This window comes from Zosterops lateralis, assembly GCF_965231275.1.
Source record: "Zosterops lateralis genome assembly, chromosome: 7".
Lineage (NCBI taxonomy): Eukaryota > Metazoa > Chordata > Aves > Passeriformes > Zosteropidae > Zosterops > Zosterops lateralis.
Window position 1 is genome coordinate 3465622 of NC_139767.1, and position 18514 is coordinate 3484135.

Here is an 18514-nt window from a genome sequence, read left to right on the forward strand (position 1 = left end):
TGGGTTTTTTTTTTGGTTTTTTTTGGTTTTTTTTGGTTTTTTTTGTTTGTTTGTTTGTTTGTTTTTCTGGTAAAGATGCTTGTTCACTAATAAAATTACAGAGATACCCAGCTCTTTCCATGTGCACCATAAAAACCACAACATGCCTTGAGATTGTCCTTCAGATTACTGCTGCTATGGTTTCAAAGTCACAGCCAAGGCCTTCCCTCAGGAGCCATCGCTGGTGGCCAGAGCTGCAGACAGAGCTGATGAGAAACAAAAAGGCTTCTAAAGACTCTGACAGCCCAAAGCTTTAGAGATGAACAGGAAGGAACATTTACACTGCGGGGGAAGAGGGAAAGGTGGAGCCAAGGGAACCATTCACCTCCCTTCTTATTGCTGTGTTAGACGGAAAAAGCTCCAAAGGAGGGTGAGAGGGCTGGAGTCACGAGTTCTGCATTCCTACTGCCACAGCAAAAACGCCTCCCAGAGCTTCTCCCAGTGTGAGCCACACAGTTCTCACTGATTATTCACAGAGAGCTCACTTTTCCTCTCTATTAAACTGCATTTACAGGGAGCTAAACTACATCTGACATTTTCCTCTTGAGTGCTCCCTCCACATAAACTGTGTCCAAGCTGTTGCAGAGCCTGTACAATAAGCCTGTGGAACAATCTCCCCATTCCAATAGAGGCCTTAATGCAGACAGAAATTAACTTAATTTGTATAGAAACCAGTGACACTCTGACATCGAGGGTTAAAGCACTGAACTGTGACTCAGAAGACATGAATTTAATTCCTGGATCTTCCACTGGGGTAATCTTGCAGGAATGATTTCACAAGAGGATAATGCTGTCTCACAGGACTGCTGGGGACATTAAGGACATGCAGGAGGCTGGCAGGGCTCACAGTGAATTCCTCCCAACCTTTGTGATGTGGAGTGAACCCACACTTGCAGGCTTTATTTGTAACTGGTTCTTTGCAGAAGAGCAAGAACTTCATGTGCAGTTCAAACACACATTCATACTACTCATAAAGGCCAGTCATGGGGGGGAAAAAGGCATTAATGCAAGAATTTTTCAAAGGAAAGTACTTGAATTTTCTACACGGCAGACAGAAAGATAAAAAAATTATTAACAACATTAATTTGATGCTAAAATACTTGACAGGTTTATCTGGGAAAGTTAAATGTTTAAAACATTTGGAAAAAAACCCTTACTGCAAGAGTACAGACTGATGGGTCAGAGCGACCCAAGCTGAGCTGCTGGGTTTTGTCCTTTGTGTCATGGAAAATGCACTAAGGGACTTGTTAATTTCACATTTAGCCATTTTTAACACTAGTTTCTTTAAATATATTCAAAGGCTGATCAAATGGAGAGATGAAAATAAAACATGAGAATCAGGAATTTCTTGTCACATACAAGGAGATGAAAATTAACCCAAGCTTCCACTCATACTGCTTTTGTTTTTAAAAAGACACAGAAATTGAATATTTCAAAAGGGGTCAAACTGAGTATTTGAATATTTCAGCACACGTAAAAATCCAATCCTGCAACTCACTGTCTACACTTCTCCAGATGTGAAAATGAATAGCACATATATACTTGTGAGTGTAATTAAATTTAATTTATACACACCAATGGGTGTGTTTATGGGCACCCTCCCTTCAATATTTGTGCACACTGATGGATGAGATCTGCCCCTGAGTCTTCTTTTCTCCTGGCTGAGCAGCCTCAGCTCTCTGACTTTCCTCACATGAGAGGTGCCTGTACATATTCCTCTAAATGCAGGTATAATTTCTGCAGGAAAATTAAGCAGCAGCTCATGTTGCTAATGCAAATCTCCAATTCACTCTGGGTACTCATGCAAGAAATTAGCATATGATGGCACAATTAAAAAGTTTTACTGTTAATGGAAAAATATGATTTAATAAAAAAAAATCTTTTTTAATGCCCTAGGAGGCAAGAAGAAGGTTTAAATAATTAGTAAGGATTTTTTTTTTTTTTTTAACCTCAGCAAACTCTTCAGCAAGAAATTTCCTCATGAATTTTGGACTTTGAGTCCTCTTTCCTACCTTGTGTTACACAAGGACACAAAGATTCATACAACTGAGTACCTCTTGGTAGACAGAGGCATTGTTCAGAGACAGAATAAAATGACATTACTTCTTCAGCTCTAAGGCAACAGAGAGATGGAAACAAATGGGCAGAACACAGGAAAAAGGGAGCCAACATTTGTCAGCCTGACAGGCAGCAGTCTCAGCAAACCATCAGGGTGACTGTTGTCAGAACTCTACAGGCATCACAGAGAAGGATATCAAGGGTAGTGACAGGACAGACCATGACAAAGCTGCTCTGAGATGTTAAGGCAGAGCTCCTGGCAAATAGGAGCAGCAACAAAAAGAACTACCAAGATGTTTGCTTAAAAATCATCTGTGCTACTTTTGCTACTTTGTTTACACACAACACAATTTCAATGTCCTGCTCTTCCCACAAGTAACTCTAAGAAAGCCAAAGTTTGGGAATGAAAAAGAAAATGGGGAGTTATGTCTAGAAAGGACCAAAACACAGGACAGAGAGGGGTCAAATGTGACCAACAGGAAAAAACACCTCGTTCTTCATATTCTGCCTAATTCCCTGTGTCTCACTGCCTTACCAACTAAATGGAAAACCTGGAACTCTGAAAGACAGTGCACACTAATACCACCCACTTTACAGCAAACTTCAGGCTATCATCTATTCCAAAAGAATTTCCTCACATCAACACTCAAAGGATTCTCTTCCCTGCATAGCTGGCTCCTCTGTGTAATGTGGATGTACATCGGTGTGCATGTATGTGCTCAGCTGTTAAGGAGAAAAGGTAAATGTGAACTGAAGAGGAAAAGAGTGCAGGGTTCTGCAGAACTTTCTTACCTTCAGCTCAAGATTGTACCTTTAATTTCAGTGACACAATTTTATGCCACAAGTCAATTTGCATGGTTCCCAAGGAGATAAGTTTTTTAAATTTTCTCTGGAATCCACTGATAGGGATTAGGATGGGAAGGGAAGGAAAGGAAGGAAAGGAAGGAAAGCAAGGAAGGAAGGAAGGAAGGAAGGAAGGAAGGAAGGAAGGAAGGAAGGAAGGAAGGAAGGAAGGAAGGAAGGACAAGACCATGACATCTTAAAAAATTACAAAAAAAGCCAAGATGATTACTGCTTATTTTTTCAGCTTCCTCTTGGGTAACCATCTCTCCACCAGAATACCTGGAATTTTCCTGTTTTCAACGCAGTGCTAAACATTAAAAATGCACTGAATAGTGTTTGCATGGGCACCTGTCTTTTCCCAGGTGAGGACAAGATAAACCAGGACTGATGTAGCATTGCATGTGGGGACTGCAGAGGTATTTTCTGTGGGAAATGATACAAAAGGTGACAGCAAAGATGCAGAAAGCAAGTGAGGAGAAAGTGGACAACTAAGATTAAGGAAGATCCTTTAGGCACTGTAGATCCTATTACAGTGCTACTGTGGAGGCACAGTAAGATTCACCAGGATATTTACTGGAGCAATGTGAATTTAATGCAGAAAAGGAATGCCTCTGTGATGATTTGAGAAGTGGGAATCATTCAGCTTAGCAGCAAATAAACACGGCTTCCCGAGGGATTTCTCCTCCCCCTTCACTAACATGCATTTCAATGAATACTGATGAAAGTCTGAAGAACTAATGTATGTGAGCTTGTGCAAAATGTGAATTTGGATTTGCAGGTGCTCCAGTTTCTATAGAAATGTAAAAGAACCCAGTAATACCCATACACAAACCAGATTCTGTTCTGTCCTTTTGATATACTGGTTCTGGTGAGAAAAATCTGGTCTCATAAGTCAACAGAATGTTTTCCATCTATACTATTAACTACAAGAAAAAATTAGTTTTCATCTAGTGCATATGGATTTCCCCTTGTGTCTGTAAAATCAGATAGACAATTATAATTACAAGAAATACATTTAGTGAATGTTTGGAATTTCTTTAGATGGGCTATTTTTATTTAATTCCCCACACAGATAATTTAATCTCAGTCATTCTTCTCTGAAAAATCTTGATTTATGCATTTAATAACCTCTTGGAAAACTAGATTCAGAAGTGAATAGCTGCTGTGTCAAACTAAAAACCCAAGCTCTGTGTGCATTACCTGTGTGCCCTGGGATGGAACCTATAGCAGATAATAAGGTATGAGCTCCATTTGCAGCTCTGCCCCCCAAAAATTTGCAACTTCTCTTTTCCCCGAGTTCTCAGTCACCTGCAGCCACAAGGATCCTAAAAGGGACCCTTTCTTCAATAGAGATCTGTTCTCTTGAAACACATGGGAGCCTAAGGGCTTCCTGAGTCTGTTATTCCTTTGTCAAATTTGCTTTAGATTGAGCAGGGTATTTAAAAAAACACCATCAAAAAAAGGCAAAGCAGGCTACCATGAAGCCTGTAGAACTAACAAGAAAAACAACAGTCTCTCTTTTCCATCACTTAAAAAAACTGATTTTAAGTAGCAGTATTCAAATAGGAAAATAAATTTCTTAATTATGTTTTAAGTGTTTCTTTTCAGACATAGATAAATGTGTAGAAACTACACCCCTCCCCTTCAATGTACACAGAGACTTTTTTAAGCAAATGAAAAGTTCAGTCTCTTTGTTTACATTTTTTCAAACACAACTTAAAATTCTTTTGTTCTTTACATGATTTTATATTATCACATTTTTAAAAGAGGCATTTCAATTAATTTCAGAGCATTATCCCAGACCCTCATTTTCTTTAAAGGAGCATCTTTATATGGAAGTCAACATCATATTTCCAGTATATAGAATTAAATAGAAATCCTCTCTGGCAGGATTCTTTCAGTATAGTTGCTGTTTCTCCAAGCAAGTTCTAAAGTGTTCCCAAATAAGTGTAAAGACATCCTATTTATTTTTATTTTAGAAAATTGCTTGCTGAAGTGGCACTGTATCCTTAAGGTGTGATACCCAGTCATGAATTGCAAAAAATAGTTAGAATTTCTCAGCACATTAAGTATCTCTGCTAGCAATAACTAGAGGCACTGGATATAAGGATCTACAGAAAAGATATAAAAATATCTTTTCAAGAAATTCAAGAAAGAGAAAGAAAACAAGGAACAGTCTTACATGACCATATTTATCTGCTGTTGTTCAGCTACAAAATAATGGAAAAACTTGATTAGACATGTCCTTTCCTCACTAGACCAGTGCTTCAAATACTTTCAATTACATATTAAATACTTTCAGATTCACAACTAGTTGCTAACAACATTCAGAAGTACTTTGCAACTGAAACCTGACAGGTAAAGGTAGACTTTTAACAAGGCAAACAGTAGCAAGGAAATGATGATTTCAGCCTGGCCTTCTGAAGCTCACAGCATTGTGAGGGTCATTTACCGTAAAACAGTAATACAGTTTTTGGGCAGTCATCAAAAGCAAGTCTATGTGACATTATGAATATTAAATGCGTAAAGATATTTTTTAATAATTAATTTAAAAAATATATTCAAACCTAGTCAATGTGCAAGAATTGTCAGAACTTAGCTATGAACTTTTACTTTTTTTTTTTTTTTTTTTTTTTTTTTTTTTTTTTTTTTAGTATTTTTAGGTTCATTCTTCCTCAGCTGCAGCTAGCAAGCCCTGAAATATCATTGCTTACAAGCCAATCTAAATTTCAACTCTTCTGATTTTTGACCCAGGGGAATAAACTGCAATCAAATACAAATTGCAAAAATATTCAGCACTATAATTCAGTTTCCTGGAAGCTGAGTTTACAGTCATCTCTGGTTTCTGTTTTTATACCCACTAACTAAATCCCACCCTTCCTACATAAAAGATGAATCTCAATCTGTAAACAGTTCTGCCCAGGTGTTTTACTGTATTTACTGCTCCCACTCCCACTTCACTCCCATGAAATTCCACTGACTTCATGATCAGTTTTTCCACTTTCACACCCTTCAGAGAGGAAGTCCCCCAACTGCTGCTGGTAATTTTTCAGATATTTTCTTACAGTAAACGCTTCTCAATGACCTGTTGAAAATAAAACTCCACATAAAAAAATTAATGTACTGCTCATGGTTCCTACCAGCACACTGCGAAGTCGTGCACCTTCAAAATTTTGCTTAGTTGATAGTCTCCAGATTTCAGGGTCTGAGTGTATTCTTTAGCAGTCTCAAAGGATGGGGTCCCTTCAGCATCATCAGGGAACTCTGAATCCTGCAGAAAACCAAAATCATTGAAAAACCAAATTCAACTTATTTTTTCACTCTGTTTTTTCTCTTCTATTCAAATTTCATAATTTTTTAATCACTGTTGTACTGATTTTTATTAATTTTGATACATATTCTTAAAGCTGACAATAAGCATAACAATGGAATACTAATAATTAGTTCTTTTCCAATTATATTCCTACTATTTGAGATAACTGGCCTGACATAAAACACAGGACTAGAACTGAGAAAGAAGATTTATATCAAACCCTTCAGTGAGATTACTGCCCCGTGTTATTTTCCATTTTTCCATGGCCTATTTGTTTTTTATCTGTTTTCCATGGGAGGCTGGATCCATGAGATCCCTGCTCTCCATGGGAGGTTGGCTCCATGAGATCCCTGTTCTCCATGGGAGGTTGGATCCACGAGATCCCTGTTCTCCATGGGAGGTTGGATCCACGAGATCCCTGTTCTCCATGGGACGTTGGATCCACGAGATCCCTGTTCTCCATGGGACGTTGGATCCACGAGATCCCTGTTCTCCATGGGACGTTGGATCCATGAGATCCCTGTTCTCCATGGGAGGTTGGATCCACGAGATCCCTGTTCTCCACGGGAGGTTGGATCCATGAGATCCCTGTTCTCCATGGGACGTTGGATCCACGAGATCCCTGTTCTCCATGGGACGTTGGATCCATGAGATTCCTGTTCTCCATGGGACGTTGGATCCATGTGTTGCATGCAGAGGCAAAGCTGCTGTATTCTTCAAAAGACCTTTCTAGTAAGTATAGTGCCAATAAAAATTCAAAATATGTGTAGCTAATTTACAGTCTCATTTTCCATTGGTGTGGTTTAAGATATTTCCTTAGATTAATCAGCAGAGCAGGAGATTTATTACTAGCTCTAATTAACCAAGCTAAATAGCTTTATTAAAAATAGATTGTCATTAAAGAATGTAAGGAGGGTAACTGTGCACAGTATATTTTAAGGACTGCACCAGTCATTACAAAACCACTTCCCAAGACACCACAGTTTGCTGAAGACTTGGCTGATGGCTTCTGTTTGCAACATTTTATGACATCCTGCTGTGAGAAGCTTTAAAGGAGACTGAAATCCCTTACTCTTTCAAATGTCCATCAAACACTAAGATTAAAGAGGGAATAAAATCACTGTATTTTAATCTGAAAAAACACACGCACAGCAGGGATAACCACTAACTCTTTACAGTATTTGTTTGCACTAAACTTGATAGCAGCCATCCTGTTTCTTGATAATTTGCAGGAAGGAGCATAAAGGAAATTTCACAACTACAAAGTAGCAAAAAGTATCTGTCTTCAATTTCAGAAGCTCTACACACGGCATTCTTCAACAAGGGTGCCATAAACCCAAGCCAAACTTACGAAGATTTTTAAGCTAATGACTTAATGACCAGTTTGAGCACATCTATTCCAGACCCAAGACCTGGAAGATATTCTTCAGTGCACTGTGGCTTCAATCACAGGCACAGCCTAACAAAACCACTCCAAAATCCATGGAACAGTAGGGACTTTCAATATTCACTAATATCAGACAACAATCCTTCTTCTCTGACTGGGGAGGAAGACTTAATCTGGAAATCATGGAGAGCAAAAATTTGCAAACCAAATCATGGTTAAGCAAATTATCAAAGTCATCCTTTGCTTCACACAGATCCTAGAAAGATACCTACTTTTGGAAAAAACCAAAAGCAATAAATCTGAAATTAGGAAATAAATACGTCAAGTACAAATACATAAAGAATAAAGATTAAAGTAATCTGGCATTGTTAATCAAGCAAGGAATGTGTTTGTGGCTGAAGTTCCACATTTTTATACAACTGCATAACAAGTTCTGACTGCCTCTCAGCAATAATATTCTTGAAGATCTCTGAAGCCATTTCCAGAAAAATCCATAGATTTTCCAAATTTAGGAACAATTATGATAAGTCTGCAGTATTTATTATACACACACACACTAAACTGAGTAAAGATATTAACTAAAGGTAAGTATAGTCCCAGTATGTGTCAATACCTCTATGCAGCTCTCGGAAGCTTTCTGTACTCCTTGTCTTGCAAAGTTCTACCTTTCAAGATTTACAAATTTGAACAACTCTGATTATAACATAATAAAGGCATAAAATCAGCATGCTTTCTGCAAATTGTTCTCATTCACTTTCTGGAACTCAAACAATTAGTAAATGCTACCAGACTTACTCATTTCAGAGTGAAACAAGCCTAGGAAAGACAAGGCTCTCTGAATACAAGTGACAGAAAGTCTTGCATTTTTCAGTAGAAAAAAATCCCCAGATACTACTTCAGGAGATAGTGCTGTAAATGATTGCTGTAACATTAAAATAATACAGTAAAAAGAGAATAATACAAAAATATTAGTTTTTCTATAACTTCGTTGTGAGGATCTGAAATACTTCTGAAATGGTAGCTTTTCCACCTTTTGAATAATTAATCCTGTATTCTACTAGAGCAAGAGACTTGGCCTCAGCTGAGATAATTCATACGTATGGTTCCCACTGGCATGAACAGTTCTATCACTTGTCATGGCCAGATGAAATGCTGATTTCAGTAGCTCCCCAGCACATACCAGGAAGAAGTCACAGTGTGACTTTATTCCCGAGACACAAGTACTTCTCACTGCAGAATAAATGGGTTTTTTTTACCCTAAAAACCTGCTACAACAGAACTGCTCAATAATGCTTATATGAAGGTATCTCCTCTCCCCTAACAAATTTAGGCAATCAAGTTTCATTATTTAATCCTTATTCTATTATTTTCAATTGCTAAATCCTAAGGGTAAAAGAAAATCCACTTCACAAGTTAAGACTTTGCCTAACAAGGCTTGTGAAACTTTTACAGGTATTGACTGCAAAGCCTGATGTTCCCTCAGCATGGGCAAGGGCCATGTGCAAGCTAAAATTCAAGAAAATATCCTGAGTGCTAGGGAGCCAAAGCAATATATACTGTGGTTTTGTTCACTCCTTTATCTGCTACGTACAAGACATTTGCACTATAACAAAAATTAAAACCTACCAAACTTCTCTCACATCTATATAAAAGTGGAATTACTGCACTTCCTGCTTGTGACATTAAACATCCTGTTTCCATATCATCAAAGGCAAGGAACAGAATGTTCAAAGAGTGTCCTAGGAAAAATCTCTATTAAACAAAACCCTTCTGAAGGCACATCCTCAGTCCCTGACAAGGGTAAGTGGTACCTGGTCCCTGACCAAACCATCCCTTTGACAGCACATTCCCTCTTGTTACCTAAAATCACAGGTGCAACAATCAGCCACTCACAAAAAGTCTCCATGACTCTTGGGCCATTTACACACAGTGTTTCCATAGCTGTCTAAAATATCAGCAGACAGACGGCTACAGAAGGCAGGACTGTGTGAAGTCATTGAAGCATGCCTTGAGAGCTCACAGGTTCATGTACAAACAACGAACAAGAAGAGAAAAGTTTGCCTTTCTTTAGTTTGTTTGGGATTTTATTGGTTGAAGAGAAGAGCTTGACTTTGTTTGTTTGGGATTTTTCAGTTGCCTTTTTTCCCTTTTAATATAAGAGCCTGAACCATAGGAGGATTGAGTAATTTACCCCAGATCAAGCTGAAATTCTCTAGGACAGCTTGTAAACTGAACTCATATCTTCTGAGTATCAAATTATTCCTTAATATCCCCTTATAAAATACAAAACCTTATCTCAATGCAAACTGTCATGCAATTAAGAAAATTTACCCTTAAACTATTAAAAATATTTCTTTTCTGTTCTGTCTTGAATTTTTCCAGTAAAGACTGCCTTTTCTCTTCCAACAGCAGGGCTCTTTAGAGCAAGTCTACAGCTTTCTTTTTTCCTCAAGAAAGACACAAGAGACCCATTTGTCAAAACATACAGAAGGCAATGAATAGATAAGTGGAACTGATTTAAATCATCTCAGAGCTGAGAAAAATGTAGTAGAGTTTAATAGAAAGCATCCAAATCAGTTTGTCTAAATCACAGCTTGGCCTTGTCTATATCATTATTACAGGTAGTGTTAAGTTTCTCCTTACTCAGATGTTAAAAATCGAAGTCAATTGAAGAAGCAGCTTCACTCTGTAACCATGAACAAGCTCAAACCTTGCTACTTTAATTCTGAGAGAAAATAGAACAATCTTAAGTGAGGCAAAACCCATCAGACAGCAAACCTGTGATCACTGTCTTTCAGTGAGGGAGGAGAAGGAGGAACCTTTTCTTTTTGCAAAAATTAATTACCATTATCATCAGCAGTTCCAATTTGAAAGCTGTCAAGGTCATTCCAATACTGCAGTTCAAGGAGCACAGTCACAGGTGCTGGTGCATCCATACAATCAACTTAAAAAGGAAACACTAGATATTTTTTCAGAAATGTGAAGTAATGAAAATTAAGTTCTTCTTAGGGCACAGCTACTGTCTGTGTCCAAGACTCAGCAAGACAGACTAACTTGTATCAATACATATTTCCAAGGAAATATTCTATTCTCAATTCTCACCCAAGAATCAGCATTGTCTCTGTTTTTCTGTACTTAGAAATAAGCACTGCACTAATCACTGAGAGATATACTGACATACCACTGGAATTCTCTTCTAATTCAGTTACAGAGAATTTTAAAAATTGCTTATTTTTCCTGACAGTCCTGATACACTTTTATTATGGAGAACATGTTTTGTCTATTTTCATTTTAAACCTGCCCCAATATATTGAAATTTCCAAATTTTAGTTTTTAAATATCAAAACAGTCCCTTGGACACCAGTAGGTGTACTCAGAGGCTACTTACTGAATATATTGTTTTCCCAACAGGGCTTGAGTTTCACACTAAGTTTTTGTCCCAACTTTCAAAACAACTTAAGGATTACTAAGAATCCATACATTCAAAAAGTAAAAATAAAAAAGACATTCTTAAAACACAAATATATCAACAAGAATGAAAATACTCTTGGCTGTAATTGCTGACAATAAATGAATCTTGCTCTTCAGACTACCAAAAATAAAGTGTATCAAGTAAGAGAAAACACTTAAAACAGCAAACTATAGTATGAGATTTTCAAACCCCATTTTATTTTTTGTTCATTGTACTTAATATTATTTAAACTTTCAAAGTAAATTAAGAAAAATTCAAATCTGTTCCTGTTTCCTTCTTTCTCATGTAGAAAATCCTGGTAGTCCGTTCAATGAGCAGCTCAGTTTTGGCTTCAGAAGGAACCAAACACTAAGCAGGAAAGTATTAAACTAATATTAAAAGCTTTGCTGCAAGAGTGACAGAAAACTGACATCTAATACAGTATCTGAGCATGATTTTACTTAGTTTTCATATTTCCTGTAACTGAAGGGACAGGGTATCCTTTTCTAGCAGAGTATAAAGAAATGAAGATGTTTAGTGCACCCACTGAGGACAATGAACCAGTGAAATAACAGTAGGCACCGTTGTACAATTAATACTGAAACAACCCAGTTTCAAAATGCTTCAGTGTCTATAGTAACCATAATACAACACATTTGCACATTGTTTTACTATGTTAATCATGACCACAATTATTTTATAAACATCTGAAATGTAAGGAAAGGAAGTTGAAAGCAATAGCAGAAGAGTGTAGTAAAACTTTTATTGCCTGCTCCATCTTGCTTGGCTTGCTAATAAAAACCATAAAATTCAGCTACAAAGGTTGTGGCCACATAACTCCTCCTTATTCAGTTTATAACCCTGACAATTTTTCCTTTTTTTAATAAAATAAACATGAAGATAATATGTAATAGGCAGTAAAAGCCAGATTAATTAAAAAAGCAATGGTAAAACTGCTCTGTCTTCAAATTCAGGGCTAGTGTGGCTCTCCAGACAGTTTGTGAACTGGTGCTAACAGTAAATCTGCACTTGAAATTGCTCCTGACTATGTCAGTTTTAAGGCTCTGCCACATCAAGTCCAGCCATTGCCTATGCAATAAAATACTAGAAAGCTCTACTACTCAATGTCTAACTAGGCCACAGACACTCAATCACTTTTGGACTAGAGCTCTCATTAGCACTCATTGATAAATACACTGCAATTATTTCCTACCATCAGAAGGATAAACTTCAAGCTGCTGCACTTCCCTGGTTTTGTTTCTTTTACTGCAGCTAGTAAAACCAGATTTGATTAGCCAGATATGATTAATAATCTGAGAGGTTTGAAAAAGTAAGGGGAAGATAACAATTATAGAAAGATCCTTCACGGAAATGCAAGAGCTTTATTCCAGTGCTCAGCACTAGGGCTTGTTTAACTTTATCACCACTATTTCAGAAAGTAACAGCATAAAATGAAAAAACTTACTCTATGCCAAGCATGCTGCCCAACACTACAGAAATAAAACTACTGCAATGTTTTAGTTTCTGCTAAATCTTTAACACTTCCTCCCAAATGCCCAAGTAAATCACATTTCTCAGTTTAAAGCAACCCAGCTGCGGCTAATGCTGTGAAGGATGAACATGACACTGCAGTGTAGAGACTGGAACATAATCTGTGAGCTGGAGGCAACTCAGTGAGTGGAGGCATCTCTGCACAGCTCCCCCAGAGGACTCAGCTTGGAGTCATAGGACAAGCCTGGAAGTGTCCAAGGCCAGGCTAGATGGAACTTGGAGCAACCTGGTCTAGTGGAAAGTGTCCCTGACCATGGCAGGGCATGGAATGAGATTAATTTTAAGGTCCTTTCCAACCCAAACCATTCTGGGACTCTGTGACCAGAGAAACAAACCAGCTCCTGGAGCCTTGCTCAAGACTGACCATAGAACAAGGAGTGGGTTTAAGATGCTCTGCACGCACACTGAGTGGAAGACTAAGGCTTAAGCTTTATAAAGATGAACAGATAATTTATACAGAGAAGGAACAATTCTTAAAAACCCTACAACATTCCTTGAGGACCTGCTCTGTGTTCAAAAGGATATCTCTGCTGTACAGAAATCCCCCATGCAGCCTTCTTCCAACAGCTCTACCATCCCAGCTACATCATCAAATGTATTTTAACCCCTTATTTTGATTATTCTTCTCTGTCACAGAGAACTGCATGACCAGCAGTCTCAGCAGAGTCAACAAGGTGAGTGGAAAGTCACAGGAAATTATTCCAGAACATGAATGTACAGTAATTCTGAGCGCTAAGTTCAGTTACAGTCTCAAGAAAGTGATATAATGATCATCCAACTTTTAATTTACTACCCTCTCATGGTGGGAATTGAGCTTAATACATGCAATTGAAAATAATTTCTTAATTTAAAATTATTACAACTCTAAAATACAAAGTCTATACCAGTACTGATATGCCCAGATTTTAAATATCTACTTCTGCTTACCATTAACAGCATGTATGAATATAAGTTAATATCACATGTGAAAGAATAAATCCAGCATTATTTTACTGGCAGTAATTTCCAGTTTCTCACCCTGATTCTCATCATCATCTCATCACCACAGCTTAAAAACAGAACACGTTTCTGTTTGTTTTTCAAAACAGCATTACACGTCTCACAGATAATTAAACAATATGTTCACACAATAGAGATGTACACACAGCTATGTATATAACTTAATCTTGCATAAACAACTGCAAACACTGTTACAAAACTCAGCCTGACCATTCTGCAAGGAGAAATAAAAGAACATCTATGAAAAGGCTGCAATAAATTATCATGATATGAGGCATGCAATCGATTTTCATGCAGTTTTCTAAGTCACAAATAACCATGTGCTATTCCCAAAGATGTTCCCTATCCCTTCCTTTAAAAGGCTTATATTTGAAAATCGACTACATTTATGACCAATGTTAAAATAAACAACAGTGCAATAAAAAAAAGAAAACTGTTCCAATTATAATTTTATTTTGTAGATTTAAATTGTGATTATGGTACCATAAAGTCAGCAACATTTTAAGCTACAGCAGCACATGGGGCATATGCCACACAATTCATCATGTTAAAGAGGCAATGCTGATTAAATGATAGACATCAAGTTACTTCAGTTTTCTGACATACTCCAAAATACGTTGCAATATTGTCTTTTCTTATATTTTTTTTTTAATTTTCATAGTGATCAATGTGAATTTTCTCTACCACAGAAGTATCCTACTATGGAATCAACCAAGAAATCTAGATGCTTTCTTGGTTTTCTCCAAGAAAACATCAGTGCAAACAATACAAGACTATCCATTCATCCACGGATGCTCCAGAGGACAGCTCATCTGAATTCATTTTGATTTTATTCCTAAAACAAATACTGTGAAAGACTGGAAAAACTCTCTCTTTTTTTTATGATTTCTTTTTACATGATCTTACCTGCACTTCTAAGAAGAAAAAAAATCTGCTCCCAAAGGCTCTCCTACCACCAGTAAATTCTAGGGGAGCAAATAAGTCCTAAATTTTGCCGCTGTTTTATTAATTTTCCAAATATTAACAAAGAAATTTTGTTTTTCCTCAAATTACTGTTCTGCTTCTCAGGCACTGTTGGGAAGCTCAGAAACTGTGTCTACATTCTCAGTAGCCTGGATACACTAATTTCTGCCAGGGCCAAAATACCCACTGTAATCATCTCAATAACTGTTATATGGCACCCAGGGTTTCCAGAGGTCCATACATCACCACAATGAACTGGTAAACACATTCAGGGGCCATTAGTTATTGATTTATTTGCAATTATGCATTACAGATGCCGTCCATGTTCCCCCCCTTGGCAGTTCATCATCCTGACTCCGTTTCAGGACAGCCAGTAACCATTATCCCAAGCTCCACGTAATGAGAAATAATGAAAACAAAGCTGTAAGAGTACTCTGACATGCAGGTACAAAACTATCAGCTTCTCAATACAGCACAGAAATGGATTCTTTACAATAAAGAGCTAATTAATTGATTACTGTACTTGTAAGCAATAAGTACTTTATCAAAAAGTGATAAAGCTGGTTATCTATCACTATTAAGCACCAGAAATATGTTCAGCACTGCAGGAAGTGGATACAGCAGAATATGAAAGAGGTCCTGCCAGGCTGACTTCACAAACACGCCAACAGTGAAACTGAAACTGCTCAGAAGTGCCTTATTAAGGTGTGAGGAAGTCAGTATCCTCTAGATTCAGCAAGGCAGGTTATGAAATCAGAATCAAAATGTCTGCAATTGATTTGGGACCACATAAAACCCAGGCCCCTGCACTACCCTGAACTAAATTTCTACATGTGCTAGAGACAGTTTTAGAAAAATCCATTATTTAGAAATTGTCAATTTTTTCAAGACCGAAGGATTGACTCTAACTGCCAGTACATCTGTGAAATACCCAACTACATTCTCTATTAAAATGCAACTCTATTTCTAACCCAGAATGCCCTTGGATTCAATTTTCATCTACTAAATTCTATTCTACTACTGCCTGTTAAGTAAACACTGCTATTAAGAGTATATTTCATCCCCTTTGTCACAGCCAATGATGAAGAACACCCCAATTAAGCCTGTTCTAGTTGAAGATTACCCTGCTCATTGTAGAGGGTTTGGACTAAATGGCCTTTACAGGTCCCTTCAAAGCCACATTATTCTATGATTCTGTGAACTTTAAAAGCATAGTAAAAAAGTATATTTTTATTTCTCTTTCATTTACCAAGTGATCCAGACTTCCCTTCTCCTTTTTCTGGTCTTCTCATGGAAAAAGACCTCACCAGTGTGTCATTTGATAAATTTATCAGTAACTCTAACTCAAACACAAATCAGACTTTTGAGATTCTTTTTTTATCCAAACTCACATAAAAAATACTAAATAGTTTATAAGGTAAAAAAAATCTCAGAATGCATTTGATTATTCTCCATTTAAGGCTTCATGTCAGACTTGAACACACCAGTAACATTATTTACATTGATTTTGTACAATTCCACAACTGCATCTTCTACAATCATGGGATAATTTGCATTGATATTAGTGCTGATTATTTATAGTTTTCAGTTCTATTATTTTGTTTCTCCATTTCTTGAGTCACTTTTTAAATTTTAAATATAGTTTTGAAAGCAACCACAGATTGCTGGCGCAATCTCCCTGCAACAATTTCTTACTACAGAAGCAGACGAAAAAGCAGAGTAAGTTTCTCACCACCTGACTCCCAAATTACATAACTGAAACACGGAGTTTTCAAGTGGGATAGCAGAAACTATGAGATTTTATTCAATTCTTGAAACCTAGCCCATGTACTCTCAATGGAAAGGCAATTTCTTCATTTAGGTTAGGACAGATGACACGGGGACCTAAAATGAATTTTACTCTGACAAACAGCAATTGTTTACCCAATGGATCAGTTCTTTTTCTCTATTCAAAATCACATACCCTTGGTAAGAATGTAAGTGGCAGTTTTTATTGCTTTTTATTACCATTAGCCCCTCAAACCCACACAAGTTTGAGATGGAACTAGGGGCTATTTTGTTCTTTTTTTGGTCTCTCTCCTGTTCATATACAGAAGTTCTCAGTCCATCCTCTCTGGCCAAGTCAGAGGGAATATCTGAAATCAATTTTCCCCAACTGTTCACCATGGACAGACTCAAGACAACTTGCAATTTCATTCTAAATTTAGGCACTTGGGCACTGCCACAACAGCTGCAAAGCTGTGGCATATGGTAAAACCTTACCTTGTAAAACCATGTTTCAGGCCCTGCTGCTTGGGCTGGGTACAGCTAACAGCCAGTCTGAAAAATTCCTGTGAGAAAGGAATTGTAGCAGTGGGAATCAGCTTGCATATCAATCTATTCCTGTGGGAACCAATTTGCACCTGGGAGGAGAAAGATTTTACCCGTGTGAAACAGCTTCTTCCCAGGAGACAGGAATGTGAACACTGAATGAATCTTGCTCCTCAGACTATAAAAAATAAAGTATATCGAGATTTTCAAACCTCGTTTTACTTTTTGCAGATTATACTTAACGTTATTTAAAGTTTCAAAGTAAATTGAGAAAGATTCAAATCTGTTCCTGTTTCCCTCTTTCCTAGAGAGGAAAGGTTTTGATGGATGCATACACTGGCCATTGCTAACCAATAAACTGAATTACAACAACTTATTAACCAATTAGAATTAAACACAATGCCTTCAGAAAACCATATAAATATGAGCTGTAAAGAATAAAGATTGGCTGTGGTGGATGAAGAAACAAGTGTCTTTTCCATCTCTACTGTGACACAAAGAGATACCTATTGTGAGATGCCAAATTTCACTCAGCAGTAGCTACAGCACAGGATGAGTGTGAAGAATGTGCTTTACTAATTTTTAAGACTGTTATATATCAATATTTTTGTGTGGGCTCAGAGAGTGATGGTGCAGCCAGGATTGAGATACAAGTGGGTAAAACCCTATAGAATTCACTGACCACCATTTTCAGCCTAATGCTTGAAGAGACACCACCAGAAATCTACAGCAGAAAGGGATACAGCCCAACAATACCCAGAGAAATTGACAATTTGTCTGATCATAGGCTGCATCTCCCATTCTAATTCATGGACCTTTACTAGAGATAACTCTGGATAAAAAGAAACTAAAGACAAACTGGAGTTAAGAGGAGTGAGATGTTAGTGGGAAAATAAAGCCTTAGAAGCAAACACTCCAAGGAATTCTGCAGAGAGCACACAGGGCCTAGCAGCATATGAAATCAGTTTGAAGAAAAATAGATAAGTAAATGGGGCAGACAGGGCACATCTCCCAGCTTTTTAGGAAAGTACTCTTTCAAAATATATTAAATTATTACTTTTGGTCCTCTATCTACTCCTCTAGCAAAGACTTTTTCGTCTAACTTTCCCAATTCTTGAGAACTTACAGAGGTTTGAACCCTCCCTTGATCTCTGACTCCCTGCCCATACAATTATGCCTAACTGGCCTTTGAATGTGCCTGAGCAGGAAGGACTCTCCCTTATCCTGTGAAATAACACACAGAGAAATGTAATTCATTCTAAATCTGAATTTCAATCCAACTTGTATTGTATGAAATAACCTATTTTAGCAAATGCCCAGTTCCTACTCATCTTCTTGGCACCTTTCTCTGTGATTTTAAAACGCTCTAGGATAACAATCCACCTTAATACATTGCTCTTTAAAGCAAACCCAAGTGGAAAGGAGTAGGCAAATTACATTTCCCTTGTCAATGTTGTCCCTGTATCAGAAATCCTATCATTCTTTGTTGATTTCACAACACACAAATTCCACTACCCCTTTCCACACACAAATTAACTTGTCTTTTTTTCCTCCTCTACTTTCTGTCCTCTAAACCTCTAAATCATAATCTTATCTCCCC

General features: G+C 37.4%; 1 protein-coding gene across 1 annotated transcript in view; it reads right to left on the reverse strand.

Annotated features, from left to right (window-relative positions):
• SPAG16 (sperm associated antigen 16) overlaps positions 1–18514 on the reverse strand; it is a 361603-nt gene that overhangs the window by 303253 nt on the left and 39836 nt on the right. Inside the window, exon 10 of the mRNA XM_083864919.1 lies at positions 6081–6211. Coding sequence (XP_083721045.1) covers positions 6081–6211 — 131 coding nt within the window. The remainder of the gene's footprint in view (positions 1–6080; positions 6212–18514) is intronic.